General features: G+C 39.5%; 3 protein-coding genes across 12 annotated transcripts; 2 read left to right on the forward strand and 1 right to left on the reverse strand.

Annotated features, from left to right (window-relative positions):
* Positions 1-1,357: 1,357 nt before the first annotated feature.
* On the forward strand, positions 1,358-8,247 carry LOC106751568 (tubulin monoglycylase TTLL3-like). Of its 4 annotated transcripts, none has more exons than XM_014632483.1 (15): positions 1,358-1,596; positions 1,849-2,114; positions 2,197-2,403; positions 2,557-2,777; positions 3,076-3,203; positions 3,689-3,962; positions 4,077-4,290; positions 4,720-4,810; positions 5,128-5,298; positions 5,652-5,905; positions 5,985-6,178; positions 6,615-6,875; positions 6,969-7,178; positions 7,265-7,467; positions 7,859-8,247. In XM_014632483.1, the coding sequence occupies exons 2-15, from the start codon at positions 1,973-1,975 to the stop codon at positions 8,196-8,198; spliced, it is 2,910 nt and encodes a 969-aa protein (XP_014487969.1). In that variant the 5' UTR covers positions 1,358-1,596; positions 1,849-1,972; the 3' UTR covers positions 8,199-8,247. The 4 variants fall into 4 exon arrangements, with proteins under 4 accessions (XP_014487969.1, XP_014487970.1, XP_014487968.1 ...); XM_014632484.1 differs by having other exon boundaries at positions 1,358-1,502; XM_014632482.1 differs by having other exon boundaries at positions 1,358-2,114.
* Positions 8,248-8,338: 91 nt separating this feature from the next.
* Positions 8,339-12,208, forward strand: LOC106751570 (tubulin glycylase 3A-like). 6 transcript variants are annotated; one of them, XM_014632491.1, is made up of 11 exons: positions 8,339-8,661; positions 8,753-9,143; positions 9,209-9,345; positions 9,410-9,502; positions 9,914-10,089; positions 10,156-10,294; positions 10,372-10,585; positions 11,022-11,112; positions 11,197-11,367; positions 11,446-11,702; positions 11,766-12,208. In XM_014632491.1, the coding sequence occupies exons 1-11, from the start codon at positions 8,509-8,511 to the stop codon at positions 11,936-11,938; spliced, it is 1,995 nt and encodes a 664-aa protein (XP_014487977.1). In that variant the 5' UTR covers positions 8,339-8,508; the 3' UTR covers positions 11,939-12,208. The 6 variants fall into 6 exon arrangements, with proteins under 6 accessions (XP_014487977.1, XP_014487975.1, XP_014487973.1 ...); XM_014632489.1 differs by having other exon boundaries at positions 9,914-10,294; XM_014632487.1 differs by having other exon boundaries at positions 9,914-10,294; positions 11,022-11,367.
* A 328-nt stretch (positions 12,209-12,536) lies between these two features.
* LOC106751016 (UPF0430 protein CG31712-like) lies at positions 12,537-19,222 on the reverse strand. Of its 2 annotated transcripts, XM_014631759.1 has the most exons (7): positions 18,875-19,222; positions 18,416-18,559; positions 18,158-18,205; positions 17,611-17,836; positions 14,024-14,107; positions 13,782-13,942; positions 12,537-13,184 (listed from the first exon to the last, which is right to left on the reverse strand). In XM_014631759.1, exons 1-7 carry the CDS (start codon positions 19,015-19,017, stop codon positions 13,178-13,180), a joined length of 813 nt encoding a protein of 270 aa, XP_014487245.1. In that variant the 5' UTR covers positions 19,018-19,222; the 3' UTR covers positions 12,537-13,177. The 2 variants fall into 2 exon arrangements, with proteins under 2 accessions (XP_014487245.1, XP_014487253.1); XM_014631767.1 differs by lacking the exon at positions 18,158-18,205.
* Between the last annotated feature and the right edge of the window lie 1,592 nt (positions 19,223-20,814).

The raw sequence follows: 20,814 nt of genomic DNA on the forward strand, positions 1-20,814 counted from the left end.
TCAATTTAAAATTATGATAAAAGCGTCTCGAAGTACCGAGTCGAATGATGGCAGCGAGCATTATGAGCACTTTTAGTGTAAAATATGTAATTTAAAATTATGATGAAAGCGGCTTGTAGTGCCAAGTCGAACGATAATAGCGGCGATTGTGAGCGTTTTTAAAAGTGAATCGGACGAACTCAATCGAATGAACAGCTAAATTACAAGCATAGTCGCACTCCAATTTCTATCTGTAAATTAATTGTCAAATTTAGTCCTATCTAAATAGAGGCGTTTTTCATCAAAGTACATCGTTCACGATAAGCTGCTCATCTTTACGTTATGAAGTGTCACAGAAATTCACTCATATGAACCTATTATTATTATATCTTATATCTATATTTCGGCAACTTCGCTCTGCATTGTCTTCCAATACCATCCGTTTGCGACATGTCAACCACTCGGGTCACCAGTACAACCAAAATTTCCCGGTACTTTACGTCCAACCAGTGTCCGTAAACTTAAAGTCTCCCTCAAAATTTCGGGGTATCCTAAAAAATTGTCGCGTCTCGCGCGTGACCAAGCGCCGGATTGCGAACCGATTCTAAAATAGGTGTTATCGGGGGCGGCGGATCGCAATCGCTCAGTGTGCAATTAGCGATTCATCAAGCCGGCACCTGCCGCGCACCTCACTCCACATGACTATAGGGATGCAAGCGTAGTAAGTGGGTCAGAGCACACGGTCCGAGCGGCGTGGTCCGATTAACCACGCGATCTCTTCGACTTCCTCGCCTATATTCGTCGCTGACGTGCGCTGGGGGGTTGCGCCGTAGAGGTGCCTGGTACGCTGCTCGTAAGCTCCCGCTCGGCCGCCACCTGCACGGCTTACGTGTCCAGGAGCGTTTCGTCCGTCTTTATTACCCAGGTTAACGCGACTACGATCTCCTGCGTAAGCACCGCTGTAGGTGCGCGACAATTAGAGGATACTCAATCGCGCGTTTTATCGCGAGAAAATTGCCTCCCCAAGCTCGAAGGCTATTGTTCCTTTGAACAAACGGGTAATTAAAAAGTAATCAAAGGCTAAACATTTTTCCTTTGCACACGACAGAGGGCGAGTTATATTTTCATAATTTCGCAGGGATCCACGGAGAAATCTTTTAGAAAGGCTGTAATTTTTGCGGCAAAATTAATGGAATACTTTCATCACTCTCTCACGAATCGCGATTTTCCCGATTGGAAGGATCGGTTCTTCTTAAATGGCTGAATCGATGAAGGAAACGGAGAGGCGATCAGTCGATAACGCGGCGGGGTGTCGATATAATCTCGTTTGAGCGCTTCCATCATCAGAAGCATCTTAAAACACCCCTGGCACGCGCGCGCACCTGCGAAATGTCAGATTCCACCACCTGATTCGCGTGCCGTTACCTCTACGTCGTTCAGTCTTGCCTTCACTTCCATCAGAACTTCATCTTCAGTCGTATCCACTCGCTGTTTATGTATTTCCCCTCGGTTTCTCATCCACGGTAATTAGTCGCCGATTAGTTTCGCGCGAATAATCGTCTTAGTATTCACGAAGGATGCGCCGATCACATCGGGCAAGTATCGAGGATTCAACAGGTATCAGAAGTGGCGCAGTGAGTCCGTCACGACCCGTTGGATGTTCTATCGAAAATTCAGCGCCTTCGCTCTCAATTCGTTGTTCGTGTCCAGCTCTTGAGAATTTTATATCACGTATTGAATATTGAAATCGAATTTTTATAATAACATATAAAATTTTATTTATAAAATATATATCGTCCTATAACGGAGCAGGTATATGTAATCGATTAAGTATATCGTATGAATATATTTATGCGAGTGTATTTTCAGATTAATCTAACGATACTGCCTGTCGCTCGCACTTTCCGTTGAAAGCAACGAAGCGATGAAGAACCCATGAACACCAGTGAGACGCATTCGAGCGGGAAAGTTTCGCGCTTCTCAGCTGCGCTACATGAACGCCAACGATGGATCCTGTTCAAGTGCGGAAAGCTCAAACGAGGAAAGGAAAGAGAAAGGGGAAGGCGTCGAGAACGAGACTGAAAATGCCGAGGTTAAGGTGGTGACGAATCGCGACGTCAACCTCCTCAAAGCAGGTTGAAAGCCTTTCTCAGCGCAATTATTCGTACGCCAACAAATCGAACCGATAATTGCTTCCTTTCCCTTTTCTCTTTAAAGAGGAACCAGATAGCTCGGAAAACAAAACCGAACCGCCTGAAAAACTGCCACCGACCCTTCACGAACGTTTTTCGCGTGTCAAACAAATCGTGAAGGACGCTATAGCTGCCCATCATATTTTTATGATTTACGGGAAATCGCGGGTCATTCGCGACTGTATGTTGAAGAGGGGATGGTGCGAGAAATTTTACCGCAGAAACAGCGCCGGTAATTAATCGCTTTAGACTTTTTATTAGGACCAAATTGTACGAACCTTACATTTCTGTTAGGAACGATCTAGATAGATAGAAGTGGGGGAAAATTGTGTAGGACCTCTCGTTTGAAATTTCTACCTGGGACGTGCGACAATAACTCTTTCAGGTGATCAGCATTTCAACGTTGACGCGAATCCCGTGGTTTTATTGGCCGGTATCGGCGATTTGAAGGATCAACAGAACGAACGTCAATTGATATCGAGGATGCTCACCAATCACACCGTCGATTTCCTGTGGAACACGGGCTCCGACTGGCCCGGCTGGCCCGCGCAAGATAACAAAATCACTGTGTTCAATCGATACTGCCGAGCGGGTTTCACGTCCAAGGTATTGTTGACGCATTCAATTACGCGATACTTTCATCTTTCACGGTTAATTTAGAATTTGACCGGATTAATGCGATTTTGTGCCCTCTTTCTCTATCGTTTGGAAGTTAATCGATTTGCACGTCAAGAAGATTGAGACGGGTAATCTAACCGTTGAAGCAAAAAAGAGTTTCTTTTCAAACATAGAGATGTTTAGACAAGAGATATAGCTTGATGGGAGTACGCGCTCTTCGCGAGAGCGTGTCTGCGAGTCGTTAGGGAAGAGTACACATGCACTTCTTCGGAAATCAATTATTCAGGTGGGCTTGTGCTCGAGTGTCAGACAAATGCACTGGTATTACGAAGCTGGAGTGGCCAACACTCTGTTTCCGCGATGCTACAACATATGCCAGGACGATCAGATGCACGCCTTCGTCGAAGATTTTCGGTGAGGAAGCACTCTCAATCCATCAAAGGTCATAACTGTTTCACGAACCGATTCCTAATCAAAAGACCAGTCTATTTTCTTTCATAAAGAAGAGATATCGAGATTTTAGATTAGAATCAGGAGTAATATTTCTTTACTTGGCTATCGATCATGTAATTTTTTCATACGTAAAATGTGAAAATCCCAAATATTTTTCAAATTAGAAAATTTATATTTATTTCACGAGTTCACGTTAGAAGAGAAGATTCGTGATCAATCCTAAGAGGGTTATGAATCTTTTTCTCCAGCGTGAATTCGTGAAAAGTGTGAATTTTTTAATTCGAAAACATTTGGAAATTTTACTTTTCACGTTTCCGCCCTAGGAACACTTACATAATCGATATTCCGGATACCAAGGTAGCACTTGGACACACAAAATTGATATTACTTACATGGATATTGGATAAATATACCGACTGATGTAACATATATGAATATTTCATTAGACTCACGGGGTGTCTGAGTCTCTTGAAGTGGTTAGTGATGAAGGTCAACGCCGAAGATGAAAATGCCGTGCACTCGCCGACCGGCACAATACCCCTGAAGGCGCTCGACTTCGCGATCAAGAGGTGCAACGATTATATCAGCGCTCAATCGCACGAGGACATCGATCAGGAGGCCGAGCGAATCTGGTCTCACCAGTGGGACCAATTTGTTAGCTGGTATTATCAGATCGTTCACGGACAAGCTCTCTTCGTTCGCGCCAATGTACCCATTAACGTGAGACAATCGTAATCTCTATGCTATCTTGTATTTTTTTTCATCTATTCGCGGTGATTCAATTGTAACCGTTTGCTCGCGTCATTCGAGAAATCATGTCGTGCTTGCCGACAGAAATATGTTCTGGCCTCGAAGCATGTACTGAGGAAGATGAAGAGGTATTGGCCGCAGATCGACATGGATGGCGTAATGAACGTGTGGATTCTCAAGCCCGGCAACAAGAGTCGAGGACGTGGTATCGTGCTGATGAATAAGTTGGAGGACGTGATGGCGAGAATAAACCCAACGGGGAAATCGGACACACGATACGTCGTGCAGAAGTACATCGGTAATGAGTTATAACGAAGCCAAATAGATTAGAGAAGAGTTAATTCGCATACGAAAAAAAAAAATAATGCTGTATCAAAGAATTAGTCGAAAGTGCCATAATTGCAATACGTCTTAATTCAATAACAATATTATTGAAACTAATACTTGAGTTAACTAATCAATGTATGATATTTAAGTTGATATATTTCAGTGATAATGCTATTGAATCAAGAAGATTCCTTTGCGGAAATAAAGTATAAGGATACGAAAAAATTACCGTTAATTGGTCAAGGAGTTATTATTTTTCAAGAGTATATGTATATAGTCTTTTAATAGTGATTTCTTAGACCGATGACCGATTCTATTAATACAACAGCGTTTATTTCCGCGCACGCAAGAGAAATTCTTATCCGTACTTTACCAGAGAATTCATTTATTTCCCTGTCAGAACGGCCGTTGCTGATTCACAGCACCAAATTCGATATCAGGCAATGGTTCATCGTCACATGCGCGCAACCTCTGACCCTCTGGATGTACAGGTACGCAAACATCAAGGTCTAACAGATAAGTCACGACATTTTGTAACATCGCACACGCCAGAACAATTAACGGGCGTAATAGCGTAAGCTCAACCGTAAGAGATAATGATACCCCCCCGAAAGTAGGCTAATAATCAATTTTCTGCCGTACCGAGACGTTCAAGCGCGTGACCCTGTTTCCCGGTCGCGCACACTCGGATATAAATACCCTATCTCGATGGAGAAGCGCGCCACTCGCGCTTTAATCGCCCTATTCACTGATACGATAACGCAGTCGAAGGGATCGAATACCTCCGTTGACTGATGCTTATTCACAGGGAGAGCTACCTACGCTTTTGCTCGCAAAAATTCAGCCTGGACGACTTCCACGAGTCGATCCATCTGTGCAATCACGCGATCCAATGCAAATACAATAACTGCGGCGACAGGGACGCCGCGTTGCCCGCGGACAATATGTGGGACGTCACGACATTCAAAGAGTTCCTCAAGTACGAAATGGCGGATATTAAGAAGGAAACAAAGCGAGGCCTTCCTCTTTATTTCTTTCTCAATACCCGAATCAGTATAACTCTCTACAAGTCGGAGTTGAACATAAAAGTGCGAATTCTTCGCATCAGCCCGATATTTTAAATATTAGAGAAGAAGGTAGCGTTATGGCTCTATTATGCTCCCTTTAATATCTCTGCTATTAGATGATGAATTCTAGCGATTATTTATGGAATCATTTGTTTAGCAGCCTGCCGTTATAAATATATATGCATGGGCGACTTCTTGCAAACAAAGAAGTAAGATACGGAGGGAAAGTTCGAATGATTAAAAGGGTTCCATGAAAATTCGATAGATCTCAAGACCACGGAGAAGCATGGGACGAGTTGATTTACCCTGGCATGAAGCAAGGTCTGGTGGGCTCGCTGTTGGCCAGTCAGGAAGCCATGGATCGACGGAAGAACAGTTTCGAGCTCTACGGCGCCGATTTCATGGTAATGGAGGACTTTTCAGTGTGGTTGATCGAGATCAATAGTCATCCGGACATGAGTTACTCCACTAGCGTCACTACACGACTGTGTCGACAAGTGATGGAGGATACCATCAAAGGTGATCTACAATCGATTAGCAAAAGCTGCTTTTTTATATCATCATACACACAATTACAGCGAAGCGTTTCTGTCGGCAGTCGTGGTGGACTTTCGAGAGGACAAAAACGCGGACACGGGACACTTCGAGTTGGTTTACAAGCAACGAATGCCGAGTTGCCACCCATACCTTGGCGCGGCCTTGTCGCTTCAGGGTACTCGCATTACCACGTGCGAGAAGAAATCAAACACGCATCTGGATCCCAAGGTCAACTTGATTGCCAAGTCCCCATTGGTGAGTTTCCCAGCCGTCAGGAACTCCTAAGAGAGGTCCTATTTTTTTGTAGACGTACGTCTTTTAGAGGAGTGTAGGCTGTCTGAGTTACCAAATTAAATATATTAGACTCTTGAGATACAGAATCACTAGAAATTAGAAAGGCCTATAAGAGCCAAGCGCGATTGTTGCGGATAAATGTTATATATGAGAGAATAAATATGTTCATGACAATGTAAATGCACGCGCTAACTAGTTCATTAGACTTTCAAACATACGCAGGGAATCTATATAGTAAAAAATTTTGTGTTAAATTTAACACACGTCCCAAACGATCAAAATACTTTTTTTTTTATCTTCCCTTTTATCTTCTAGGCTTTTCTATATTTCTAATGATTGAGTTACGATGACATGAAGAAACGAATCGAAGATCGCGATAATATCTGTTTGTCGTCAGACGAAGAAAAAATCGATGGTGCACAGCAACATCGGACCGGTGATCGTCGATTTGATAGAAGAATTGGAGATCCAGCTCGATCAAGAATTGTATTCCTATTACAACTTGGATTCGCCGAAGCTGAGACCGGCGATCCCGGCGACCGCGCCAGCGAAGCCCTCGAAGACGTTGCCTTTTGTGGAAAAAGTCGAGACCGTCACGAAAAGCACCTCGGTTAGCGCCACGTCTGTCAATAAGATGAAGTCGCCGACTAACGTCCAGGTAATTAATTTGAATTCAACGAGAAGAACATTTCAGCGTCCGAAATTCGCGAATATCACTCGAATATGACGTGTTTCCTGCCGCATTTTGCAGAATAATCCCTTGAAAGCCAACTCGAACAACGGTAAAAGTTCGTCGCACAAACCCACGCGAAAGTTGCGGACATTTACGGGAACGGTAAACGGCAAATCGGACACGGTTCCGATGAGGCAGACGCTGATCTCAAAGATCATGGCTCTTCAGCAACAATCGACGAGCATGGCGCCCAAATCTGAGAAACCGACGAGGAAAAACGAGGAGAAGGTTTATCTGTTGCGAAAATAACATTTCACGACGATCGTCTTTCGATCGACTTCATAATTTTCTCTTCTCCCGTTTTCTTTCGACAGATCGTCAAAACCGCGATGCGCGACGCCATGAAGAAGTACAAGAGAAACGTGACGATCCCGGCGAAGGTACCGCCGCAGCCGTCTTTGTTCGTGCCGAAAGTCAAACTTACACCCACGCCAATGAACGAGAGCAAGACCCGTAGCCTCCCGAAGAAACAGACGCACCGTAAGAAGAGCAAAGTTCTAACGGACATCACTGACATGTACGCCGTTGGTTTAAGCCTGACCAAATAGTTAAAAGCGAAAAAAAAAGGAAAAAGAAACTTATCGAATGCACTCGTTACTCGTTACTCTTCTCATTGCTGTTGATCGATTCTCCAATTCTATCTACAAGTGATATATGTATACAATTAATAAATGTTACGATTATACTATTAACAATCGTCTTACTTCTCCACCGTCAGAGCGAGAGACTCGCAGTGCGCAGAGGGAAGAATATCGAAACAGTAGAAAGCCCGAAATGGCCCAAATAAATTCACCGTGATCCCTTCCTGATAATAATTCGCATTCGTTGTCAAATTTTCCATTTACAAATACCGAAATGTCCTGACGAACGAGTAGAAGTTTTTTCAATATTGATACATTTAATTGCAGAACCGACCATGTTGCGAGAACGAAGGAATGCGTGACGGAAAATAGATGCTTATCGAAGAACATCGAAAAAGTCATCGAAAAGATGAACGGAAGCAACGATGAGACCTTATCGAAATTACTGTCGGCTTTCTCTTCAACAAGTCAATCGAAGGAGATTTCGAATCAGCTCAAAGTAGAAAAGCGCACAAAACATCAGAACGGATCACCTATTATTATTTCAAAGAATCAAGAATACAAAACTGACAAGATCTGGAAGTCGATGTTTCAAAAGTCTGCGGTGGAGAAATACTTGGACGCGTCCATGAAAAAGACACTGATGAGATATAAAAATTACGGCTAACAAATAGAAAAACTTGATATCATGCGAGACGTAAAAATAAAAAAAAAAAGAGAAAATTCGTGTGCAACTCGAGAGTATATCATATATTTTCAGCTGTGACAATATTTGTTAGCCGTGACTAAGGATTCACGCCGTAAACTATGAATGTAGGTTATCGATTCACGTAATAATCGATAAAGGTAAAGCGAGTGCGGTAAATTGTCGCTTTCTAAATTATCAGTCCGAAGGAAGACATTTTTTAGGGATATTTGCACAAATTAAGAAAGAAAGAAAGAAATGTAAAAAAGAAAGAAAATTAAGAAGGAAATACATGACACCCAGACTGGAAAATTGTGAGTTTGAATGGAAAATGCATTGCGACGATAACAATAATGTGGTGAGTTGCGCTGACAGCAAATCCAAGTGGCAAATAACCGTAATTTCCAAAAATTATACGATCAAAAAGCATTTCGAAGACTGGCAGGTTTGCATCGGAAGAATTTCATATATTGCTGATTTACTTGATATTTATCTCGCTATTAGTTGTCTTATTCACTGAAACTATAAAATTGCAGATTTCTCCGAAAAGCGACGCGGGGAAAGATTCGCGATTAACTGAAACAACTCCGAAATTAAAAATTGATTTACAACGCGCATTCGAGAAAAGAGCAACCGTAAACGCCGAGGTCTGTTGCAATCGCGAAGATCTAGATGAATTGTTGGAAGCGGAGAAGAACGAAGCCGATCATAACGGGAATATAGTATTGAAGAAATACTTGGAGCTGACAACAGATGTGGAGGTCAGGACTAGTTTTCTACTGAGGATCCTGATGAAAGCCGTAAATGAGCACAAATGTTACGTAATTCACGGTGTGTTTCCGGCTCTGAAGAAACCGTTGGCGAACCGAGGCTGGATCGAGAAAAGAGCGATCAGGAAAATGATTCTGATTCCCGATATATACACAGGTTGTATTTAAACGCATAAATCCTGCGGCAATTTACTAGTCGATTTCAATGAGTTTCCTTGATAGACAGCTCGGAACAAATTGAGAAATTGCTACGCACTCCCGCTGACTTTATATGGTACACAAATAGGAGATTGGCTGTTATCAGAGCAGGCGAGAGAACGATCGTGAATAAATTTGCTGGTAGTTACTTCACGTCTAAGGTAATCTGATTTGATGAAAGTACATGATACGGTACGTGAGAAGTATAATGTGCAAATTATCCAGGTCGACATGTGTAACAATCTGGAGAACGCGTATTGGTTTTACGAGGATGGCGTGTCTTGCATACATTTTCCACGTTGTTACAATATCTATCAGGTGCGAATGATAATAATGCGTTCAAATTGCGGTACTATGAGTGATATTTTCACTGCTTGACTTTATATTTAAAGATCTCTTAAATTTATCTAAGATTTTGCAAGAACCAACTCATCGACTATATAGCATCTTAAAATAAAATTCAAGATCATCTTAAATATATACCCAGTCAACACTGAGCACCAGTTACATTATATCTATATTATAATTTCACAATGTAAATGTTATATAACATTTATATTATTGTGAAATGTGAAATTATAACAGATAAAATGTAACTGATGCTTGGTGGTATGGACTGGGTATATATAATTTCTTTTTATGAGAAAAATATATGTACAAAATATATACTGTTACGTAATTATTATATACTTTATGCAATTTATATTTATGTCACATAATTTCTGATAGCCGGCACAAGTGGAGGAGTTTGTGCAAGATTATTACATCACCGCGTGTATGGGAATTCTAAAGTGGTTCTTGTTGTTCGCAACCTTGGTAGGAACAACGAACATTTGCTCCCCGAATGGAACTATCCCTGTGAGCGCGATTTCATTCGCCTTAGATCGCTGTGCGGAATATATAAGGTTGCATACTACATCTCGAAAGACAAAATACACTGTAAATACACTGTATAAAATATTTTCTCACAGCGTTCAAATGCATGAAGACATAGATCACAAGGAACGTGAGCACGTGTCTCTCGCTACTTGGCATCAATTTTTAGATTGGTTCGACAAAATAATAAATAAGCGCGCTTTGTTGGAAAAAAGCGATGAAATCGATACGAATGTATGTGCTACGGTCAAAGCCTGAAATCGGTCATTTCGCGAATCATCTAAGTAAAAAAAATATGTTGGAATTTGCAGGAGCTCGTAAGATTGGCACACCATGTGATGATAACAATAACAAAATATCGAGCACAAAGTAGGATCGATGGCGTGCGCAATATCTGGATCTTAAAACCGGGTGACAACAGTTTGGGACGCGGGATCATATTGAAGAACTCTCTAGTCGATATACTTGCAAAAATAAATCAAGCGACGAAAGAAAGCACTCAATACGTCATACAAAAGTATATAGGTACCTATCGTTTTATCAGTTACATCTTCAGCGCTTTTAAACGCAAAACATAAGATAAAAAGCTTGATGAAGTAACAGTCTAATGGTAAATTCGACTACATCGGATTAACGCATATTAAAGGCTGTTATACAAAGTATCCATTTAACTGAGTTACATCTGTTTATGTAACTCTTTTAACATCAACTTGGTAATTTTTTAGGAGATTAGTTTTTAATTTAACGTAGTTAAAAAAATACTAACTAATCCTGCTAAACAGTAACTGGATGGATGTCTAGAAAAACTGCATACATCTCTATCAGGGCATGTATAACAGCCTTCAGTATGCACCAGTCCGGGTGATCGAATTCGCTATAAGAAAAAAATTTCTTCCACATTTTTATTTCGAATGTTCCGAGAGAAACTTCCTTCGCGTCGCGTGCAATTGCGATTTTGCAGAGCGACCGTTGCTCGTTCACAAGACGAAGATAGATATCAGGCAATGGTTCCTGATAACGAACATGCAACCTCTCATCGTGTGGATGTACAAGTACGGTATTTTCAATCCAGTCAACGTGGTGTTTGCGCTCTTCTCAAGGATTTGCGGTAATTACGTTTTTTTTTTTTCAACCAGGGACATCTTGATACGATTCGCGTCGAAAGATTTCACTCTCAGCAATTTTCACGAGTCCATTCACTTGTGCAATACGACCGTGCAGCTGAAGTACCGGAAATTACCGAGACGCAATCCCGACATACCCAAGGAGCTTCATTGGAATCTTCAAGACTTCAAAGATTATCTTCAGTGCTTGTTTCTCGAATTTTTTTTTTCGCGTGCTGTTGTAAGCCGTACAATTGATCGATCAATTTGTTGTTGGTTTAGATCGCGTGATCAAGAGCTGGCTTGGGAGAAAACTATCGAGCCGGGAATAAAGCAAAATTTGATAGGTACGCTTCTAGCGTCTCAAGATAACATGATGAATCGTAAGAATAGTTTCCAGCTGTACGGCGCTGATTTCGTAGTGGCCGATGACTTCTCGGTTTGGCTACTGGAGATAAATACAAATCCGCGATTGCATCCGCCGAGCAGCCAGGTCACCGCGAAACTTTACCCGGAAGTGATAGAGGATGCGATGAAAGGTATGTCATGAGACACGAAGAGAAATATTGAAGCATAAAATCTCACTGTATAGAGATTCTCAGTGGTTCTAGATTGCCGTAAAGATAAAACAGCACTTCAAGGACGATTCGAGCGTATTTACAAGCAACGTAATCCGCTCTGTAGTGTTAACGTCTTGGGACAAGGCACGAGTCTCGGTATTCGCGGGAAGGGTTTATTCGCGGCGCCGAAATCACCGCCGAGATCGTCGTTTTAAAATGGCTGCATGAGATATCGTCGCCGGAAGTCGCGTCTCCGAAATCTCATTTCGCAAAGAATCGCTTCAATTTCAGTCTGGGTCATCCGTACAATCATGATGAGAGCAATTTCATATTAGCATACATACGATATGTCATGGCAGTTTAGGAGAGGATCTACCGGAAAGAAATTCAATGTTCGGTAAATACGAAACGGCGATCATTGTTTTTCAAGCGGAAGCGGTTTCTGTTCAACACGCACATCATCGTGATCTCCTCGACGCTATGGACTATCTCTAGGCAGAATTTTAAAAGTATCCAGTGTTAAATTAATCATATAAAATTAATAAATTAATAAATCCAGGAAATGAGTTGAAAATATTTCACCTGAGAAACGTAAGATAATTTCCTTCGTATATATTTTGGCATGCGATTACTAGTTCTGACGTCATCAAACAAGGACAGCCAGTGAGGACACAGCAGCTTTTAAGCTCGGTTTGCAGAACTGAATACAATTGTTGCAAAAGCATATTTATGTTTTTTTTTCTTTCTTTGGCTAAATATCGCGTAATGCAGGATGATTCATGGGTTGATCGCAGACTTATTAAAAACGTGTTTATTTTACAAGTAACAATGTGGTAGGTATATAAGTTTACATAAACTGAAACTTTCTTCACAGAAAACAATGCGTGTACATATGTGGTTACAGTATATCTACATATATAAGTAGGTAGTATTATGCCATACCCGCATTTATACGTTAGTTACGTACAAATCTGTCTACTTTCGCAATTATTTGTGTATCTATATATTTTGCCTTTCTCTCACCTTCTCTCTCTTTCTTTGTATTTTTTTCTTTTATATTATTTTTGATTAAAAATGACGCTATCACCATTGTTATTACTTCGCAGAACGCATTCTGCATTGGATATTTTTCATTAGATTCTAAAAATGTGATTATGTATATAATCAAACAACGCCATAGTAAGGAGGTTGATCGGCAATTATAACTGCCATAAAAATTTGTCTTTCACTTCACTATTAAAGTAGTATTATATTTTACAGACGCCTGTAAAATATACAACTTTGGGGGGAAAAAAAAATAATCGTCGTATGCATAGCGTTTTATGTGAAACTATGTTCAATCCACCTAACAATTTCATACTGCATAATGTATTGAATTCTATTATCATTGCGTCTTTACGCGCAATGTACAACATAATTATAAGTGGATGATTGCGAATTACACAAGTGACTCGTCACTCACTGAAATAAAATCATTACGCCCTTTGTACATTAAGATGACAATATAGAAGACCTATAATATATGAATTGCATATGCATAAATCATGAAACACATCCGAGCAGGCTAGAATACACTCACATCAGGTAGAACAAATAAATCGAGTGAGAACGGGCCTCGAAGTTCCGCGTGTTGAAGTTAAAACTGAATATTATACAACTGAAAAATGTGTATATAAAAAAAACTATATTACAGTTGTATTCACGTTTCATGTAAGAGATGCATGCGTCAAAATTCTTGTACTTGCTCGTTCTGATGTCAGTATAATCTCGCGCAACATGAAATTGCATTTATGCTGAAGTCTCACGAAGAGAGAATTCGTCACTCGATTCGAACGTGTCCGTTATCGGTTTACGACCAAACGAAAGTCAACCCCGCCTCATTCAACAGCCGTCCTGAATACATTAGGGTGAACTTTGGGTCTTACGTTATCGTTACTTGCTTATGCATCTACATATGTACTGTCTGCGACGACTGTTCTTACGGATCACGTATGAAAGCTAACAAGATTGTGTACATATATATCACATATAAAACTGCACGAAATAATGCGGACTCACGTAGCTGATTTTAGCGTAAAGCATAATTTAGGCCTTGAGTTGTTCTTGCCCAAGATTTTCTTCTGCTCTTCCTTGGCGCGTTTCTCATGTTCCTTCCTCATTCTTTGCCTCTCTTCTTCCATTAATCGTTGCTCTTCGACCATGGCCAATCTTTCTTCAGCCTGAGGTTAATCATGAACCAATTACCTGTCAACCTCTCCTTTATCTCTTAATCCACATTTCTTCAGGTTGTACCCACTTACCAGTTTCTTCTGAGCTTCCTCGATCTTTTTGTTGTTCTCCTCCATAATCCTCTCTAGTTCCTCACGCTTCTTCCGCTCTTCCTCCTACAATGACAATGGAAAATGTTTACACGAAGTAATGATGTTGTTGATCACCAGCTGTTGTTACATCGCTCATATTCGAAATCATAGTGCCGCTATGTCAACAGCCTAGTGTTACACATCCTAAGAACCTTTATACGGAAAAGTTCGGGATACATGAAATCATTTAAGGTCGGATTTCAAAGAAAAGGGATGGCTTATCGAAAAAGAAAGAAAAAGTAAGAGGGAGAACGAGAGCGAGAGAGAGAAAGAGAATGAGAGAGAGAGAGAGAGAGAGAGAGAGAGAGAGAGAGAGAGAGAGAGAGAGAGAGAGACGGAAAATAACAGAGGACACATATGTATAAACACAGTTCCTTCATTTGTGTCAAATGTGTTCCTCTTAGATGCCAGCAAACGCTGTTTTTTTCTCAGACTCCCCCAGATGGAAACACGATGATTGAGAGAGAATGTCACTTGAGTATAAGAAAAAAAGATGAATCTCTTATAATTTCGTAAGAATCCAGTGTGCATGCAAGGAATGTACACAAAATCGCAATTTACTTTTCAATAAACGCGATAAGTGCATGATAAAGACTAGATGCGGTAAGTGTGTCGTATATTTTAGCGATAACAGTATCTGTAATGTTGTCTGTGGTGTCTGTAGATGAGTTTTCTACATGTGTCAGTTGGAGTCTGTAGATCATAATTCGGAAATTGATACCCTAAGGTACATTTATGAATGGGTGTTGCCATCCGCCCGACCTGTCGACGAAATTCGTTGTGTCCCATGGTAATACTTTAGCGAGTCTATAATGAACCCTAATATGATCTTTTCGGTATACAAAGTGTTGAAACAAAGAACATGATAATAATAATATTGGTATAAAAAATGAATTATGAATATATAAATTGGATAATACCTGGATGAAGCTCACGCCAGCACGTAGGGGATGCCTTCTTCATCGACAATCACTCAGCAGTGAGTAAAAAACCGGCATCTTCTGTTGGTAGTCAGTAAGGAAGGTTGACCTATATATCGCTAGGTCGTGCTTTCTCGCTAAGGGATTCTAATTCTTCCCCCTTAAGGTTTCTACATTCTCCCTTTTCTAATAAATTCTTTTTCCCAAACTTGTAGACATATTCAGTGCAAACTCAATGTGCAAAGCAATGAGAGTAACATCTTTCTGATCGACTTGCAATCGAGGTTGCTGTACATCCGATAAAAATGAGTTGATCTCTCTTCTAAAGGTGAAAGTAAATAATTGTGCGTATAGACACAAAAAACATCTTGCAGCAAGTAAAATCCTAAGGTTTGTTCTTTATAGCTGAGCTGGGATCGCATTAGAACCGAACTGAATTAATGCAAGCCAGAACTGACGAGTGTGCAAGCGTGCAGCCAAGGAATAAAAAAATGCTCCAGTACAAAATAACTTGGCACGCCATTGTTATACCTATACAATTGGACAGTTATTTTCCAAAAAAAAAAAACACGTGTGTTGTAGTCTTTTCAATGCTAGGAAAGCTCTTATTTTCAAACTTACTATTTAATTTTTATTTTGATAGTTATATTGTAAACACCTAAAAGCGTAAATTTACAAAATAGAAATGATAACTTTGATTATTTAGGTGTACTGCTTCGCATATCTATGTTACACATACGTATCGCGAAAATTGGAGTGAGAGTACAATAAATTAACGATATAACGACAAGCTATTTGATGTTTCTTGCATTCTCATTCGAAAGTATTGTTCCAATTATCCTTGCACCGCTTGCACTGACTCCAGACCTAGTGCAGCAAGTATAGTTAATTGTTGCACTGCTATAAACAACAGCATCACTTACATCGGTTCTGCTATAAAAAACTTTAGAGTGCGCTTTCTGAACTAGTGCAACCAATTCAGCTATAAAGAACAAACCTGTAGTATCAACCAAATAAAAAAAAAGAATGGGGGGACAAACATTTCCGATTTGGAAGCAAATTGATTGGATCTCCGACGCGCAAATTAAAGTTTACGATCTTTCGGCGCGATAATATATTTTTGCATAAAAGTTGCTAGGTAAACTCAAAAATTAAAGTTGAGGAATAAAACGATACCGTTAAATCAATCATGAATGTTGCAATGTTAAATAGTGTAAAAAACTCAAAAGACAATACTTATGTTTAACATATATGTATATATATATATGGAGAGGAAATATATGCATAAAAAATTATGCTTAAGAATATTCTTTTTTATAAGTATGCAAAGAAATGTCAATACAAGTAAATTAAATCATATCAACGGCAAAATCGTCATATATACACTTCTGTATATCTGCGTTATACCGTAATAAAGTAATCATGCGAAAATATTCAATAAGTTGAGAATGTCTGATAACATATTTCCGTAGCGAATCCTAATTTCTTATCTGCAGTACTCGACGTATATAATTTTTAAATGATTTCTCATTAACAATATCGCTACACCGACTGACAGTAAGTAACTGTTCGGGGGAAAATATTATTTTCCTATGGTTTTATACAAAAATAACTTTATTTCAGACTCAGAAGAATGATAAATTCGGATTCGTTTGCGATAAATTACAAAGTTTGGGATCGTTATTCCTTTAATCAGTGATCTCTACTCTCTTAAAATGTCTTGTATGGTGCGATTAATGTGGACACTCACATACGCGCGGACATTTTTTTTTTAACTAGACTGATAAGTTTGTAGATTTGCCTGACCAGCATGCACAACAATCGCAGAAACAGTGAGCAAAATCTGCCCCGATTCGAAGCAAAAAGGGGCAGTTTAAGCGTGATTTCCGAAATTGTTGATACAAATGTCAATCCAGATATTGTGTGATGTAAAAGGTAATAATGTTGTACAGATATATAAATATATATACATGGTACAAATATTTTGATCATAAATAACCGATACATGCGCCTATGATAGCAGAATCCCTTTCATAACGTAAAAAGTTCAGCTTCTCAGCAATGCGACCACGGTGGATGCTGAGAAGTCGAAGCAGTGTGGTTATTCCCGCTCAATTAATTTGTTGCGGTGTAATCATGAACCACAATGCTTCAAGCCCAAACGCTGTGATCGCGAGATATAGGATGAAGTTGCTCGAAATTCGATCATAAAATTTCTCAAAGATAGGTCTGTACAATTTGTACATCCTGTGTAGCTGTGGTTTTGTGACATCAAATTTAAGCAGGAGAAAGATTTACGAATTGTACTCGATCCAGCTCAACGACTACTATAAAGCCACAATATACCTTTCTTTCTTTTTTCTAGACGTTTTCTACTGCTCGTTTGTCACAAATCTCGACTTGGTGTTTTCGAAGTCGTATTGCAGCTCACTTAAAATTTATTGTCTACGATCTGAATAAAATTAACTAAACCCACTTATCGCGAAAATATATTCTTTTTCGATTTTTGATGTACAAGCCACTAAAAGAATACTAGATTTGTTTTTCCTGCTGATCAGAACAGCGCTTGGGCTATCACTGGCCAATGTTTCTTTGGATAGATCTTACCTCTCTTCGTTTCTCCTCCTCACGTAGTTTTGCTTGTCTCCACTCCATCTCCTCCATCATTTGTCGCTCCATGGCCCTCTTCGCTTCCTCTACCCGCCTCTGTACTTCAGCCTCAATCTCTTCTTTACGTTTCTCAAGCTCCTCTTCTACCCTCTTTTGTACAAGTTCTTCTATACGCTTGGCTGCTTCCTCTTCTACCATCTTCTGTTCCACCTCACGTTGACGTCTGCAGACAGATAAGCAGCAATCTTCTTCCAGCACCGCTCCACAACCATTTCTTTTCCTTTTTATAGAATCGCATTTAGCAGCATGCTAAATTTGTAATTGAACTATTACAACCGTTTTCCAAGATCCATTGATATAATTATAAGAATTGTTATTAATTCATTGAATAGAATAAAATTGAACAAGATGTTATGCAAAAATTTGGTGCTTTCGCTTGATGCTAAAGTAAAACATGTTTTCTTTTTCAGTAAAAGAAACATCACGATAAACTGATGAGCGTTAGAAAGATAAACCACCACCAGAAGTAACTACACATTCTTACCCAATTGTGCTCGTGGTGAAGATTTTGTTCATTAATTCTTTCTTTTTCCTGACAACACAATTATAAAAAATAGCGTATAACAAGGAATTTAGGATATAAAATAATTGTTTATGTTCCACTTGATATGCAACAAAATATAATATAAGATTGGGAAATATCAATGGTACAATCATGAAGCTGTATCAACAAACATGATATTTTCCAACTCTAATATAAAATATCAAGAGGAACATTTTTAATATTATTATTACTGCTTACCTTTGCCGCTCCATCTCTGCTAGTCTCTCTACCTCGTCCATCTTTCGATCTCTGTCCCTGTACGAACGTTTCTTATGACTGACAATATGTACATCGTCCGACACGTCTGAGCCACTACTAGATGACGCAGAATGGGATCGCTTTCTAAATCAACAACCAAATGCAACCAATGTTACTTCTAATAACAAATGAATTAAATTTCCGTTTTATAGAACACCATACAAAGCACATTTTAACACAAGTAGATACACAAGGGGAATTAAACGTATAAAATCGAGGATTTACTGCGTAGCAACAAGATACACGATAAGATTCATAAGTTTGACATTTTATTTCTATTGTCGAACGCGAATGAACCAACATTCAGAACATGACAAAATGGCCGAACGTACTATTGTAAATAGGGTTTTGCGGAGAAGCGGGGGAGTCGCAATATAAAGAGTCGACTGAAAAATATACCTGGATTTAGAACTGCGCTCCTTCGGTTTGTCTGAATATTTGTTGTTGGAATGCTTCTCGCGTGACTTCGACCGTTTGCGAGAATGCTTGCTCTTGTGACGCCGCCTGCTCGGTGATTTCGTCCTGGATCGAGAACGGCCCATTCTGCCGAGCTTAACCGTTTTCTCACTGGGCTCAATTGCGACTTGCGAAGAAATACACGATCGTATTAAACAGGAGTCCGTTCGGACACTCTGTCGCGACGAATCGATGACCGAAGTAGCTACTGTTTCTCACGCCCACACCGCGTCGAAGATTCTTCTATGCCACTGAACCGACGGCCATCTTTAAACTCTACGTTCCATGTTGATGCGTCTGTCATGAAAACTGCACTAAGTTGCTGCACCAGCTGTACTTAAAGTAAATGAGTATACATTGGACAGTTTCCACTTAACGCTCGCAATGTTCGAGAGCATCCTTCCGTCTTTGTTTAACATTCAAGAGAAACAAGGATAGAATGATGCTCGCGATCATTGCGAGCGTTAAGTGGAACGTATTTATTGGAGATTGAAGATCGCAAGTTGTAGGTTAGAATTTGACCAATCGGGTGATCGATACATGTATGCATTTTCGATCATGTTCAACCAATGGTCGGTGTTCATAGACGGATCTTATATTTTAGATCATCTTGAGATCATCTTCAGATGCTATACAGTTTATTTCATTGGCTAACATCTGAAGATGAACTTAGCAATTAAATATAAGCTTCCACAACCTTGTTTTAAGATGTAAGTCGTATGCAAATTGATCAACAACGGTCGATTATTCTTTTTATAAATGATTGTAATTGGTCAATTTGCTTACTATTTACGTCTTAAAACAAAGTTAAAGACAAGGATCCATATTCTGAACTCACTTTTACTGATAAAAGTGTTTAAAAGTGGCGTAAGAATCATCTGATTGTCTGAGAAGTTACATTTAACCCTTTGCACTCGAGGGCTCCGGAGCGGAGCCATTTAAAATTTATCTTCAAACTCGAGGGCTCCGCTATGGAGACAATGCAAATAGCAAGAGCGGAATATCCTATACACAATAGTTTTTACGACTTGTCTTTGTCCTTATGTTATAAACTGAAAGTTATTTGCATTGTCTCCATAGCGGAGCCCTCGAGTTTGAAGACAAATTTTAAATGTCTCCGCTCCGGAGCCCTCGAGTGCAAAAGGTTAAGATATATTTATCGATAAAAATTGATCTATAAATATCGACCAATGATATTTATTAGATTTTCGGTTACAGGAATGGGTCACGAGTGTTACCGTTTAGTATTAACTTACATAAACTTCTCCCTAACGGTTTTCAAGACGAAAATTCTCCTCGCGAGTTTACGATAGAAAACAAAATTTATGACCGATCTTTAAGAATTTTCAATCACACGTATCGTATATATTCACTCGCGCATCGTCGATTCTTCGAAGAAATGACAATGCAAAAGATATTTTGTTCCTCAGATTTGACTCGTATAAATTGATGGCTTTCCATTAAGTGACACAAGTCGAGACAAGCATCATTTTGCTTCCATATCCAATCAGTAACAAAGATAGGATGTACCGTTAAGTAGAAAGTATCCACTATAACTTAATTTTGAAATTATGGTTAAAGATGAATCATTGACTTCGTCTAACTTTTATTTAGAAAACAATATATAATCAAATTCTTTTTCAAGATTTCAACTTTTTTTTCGAGATATCATTTTACATTTTCCTAAAGTTTTCTTAAAGATTCAATGGTCCATATTCTAAAGTTGCTTTTGTCGATAAAAGTTTCTTAAATGTGGCTTCTCAGCCATTTAGGTGGTTCTTAAATCACTTTTAAAAGCACTTTAATCGAAAAAAAAGAATTTAGAATACAGGCTAATGTGTTGTAGGTTAAAATAATTTCGTAGTGAAAATATTTTCTAACGA

The sequence above is a fragment of the Dinoponera quadriceps genome, unplaced genomic scaffold (assembly GCF_001313825.1).
Source record: "Dinoponera quadriceps isolate SergipeBrazil2010 unplaced genomic scaffold, ASM131382v1 scaffold46, whole genome shotgun sequence".
NCBI classification, from domain to species: domain Eukaryota; kingdom Metazoa; phylum Arthropoda; class Insecta; order Hymenoptera; family Formicidae; genus Dinoponera; species Dinoponera quadriceps.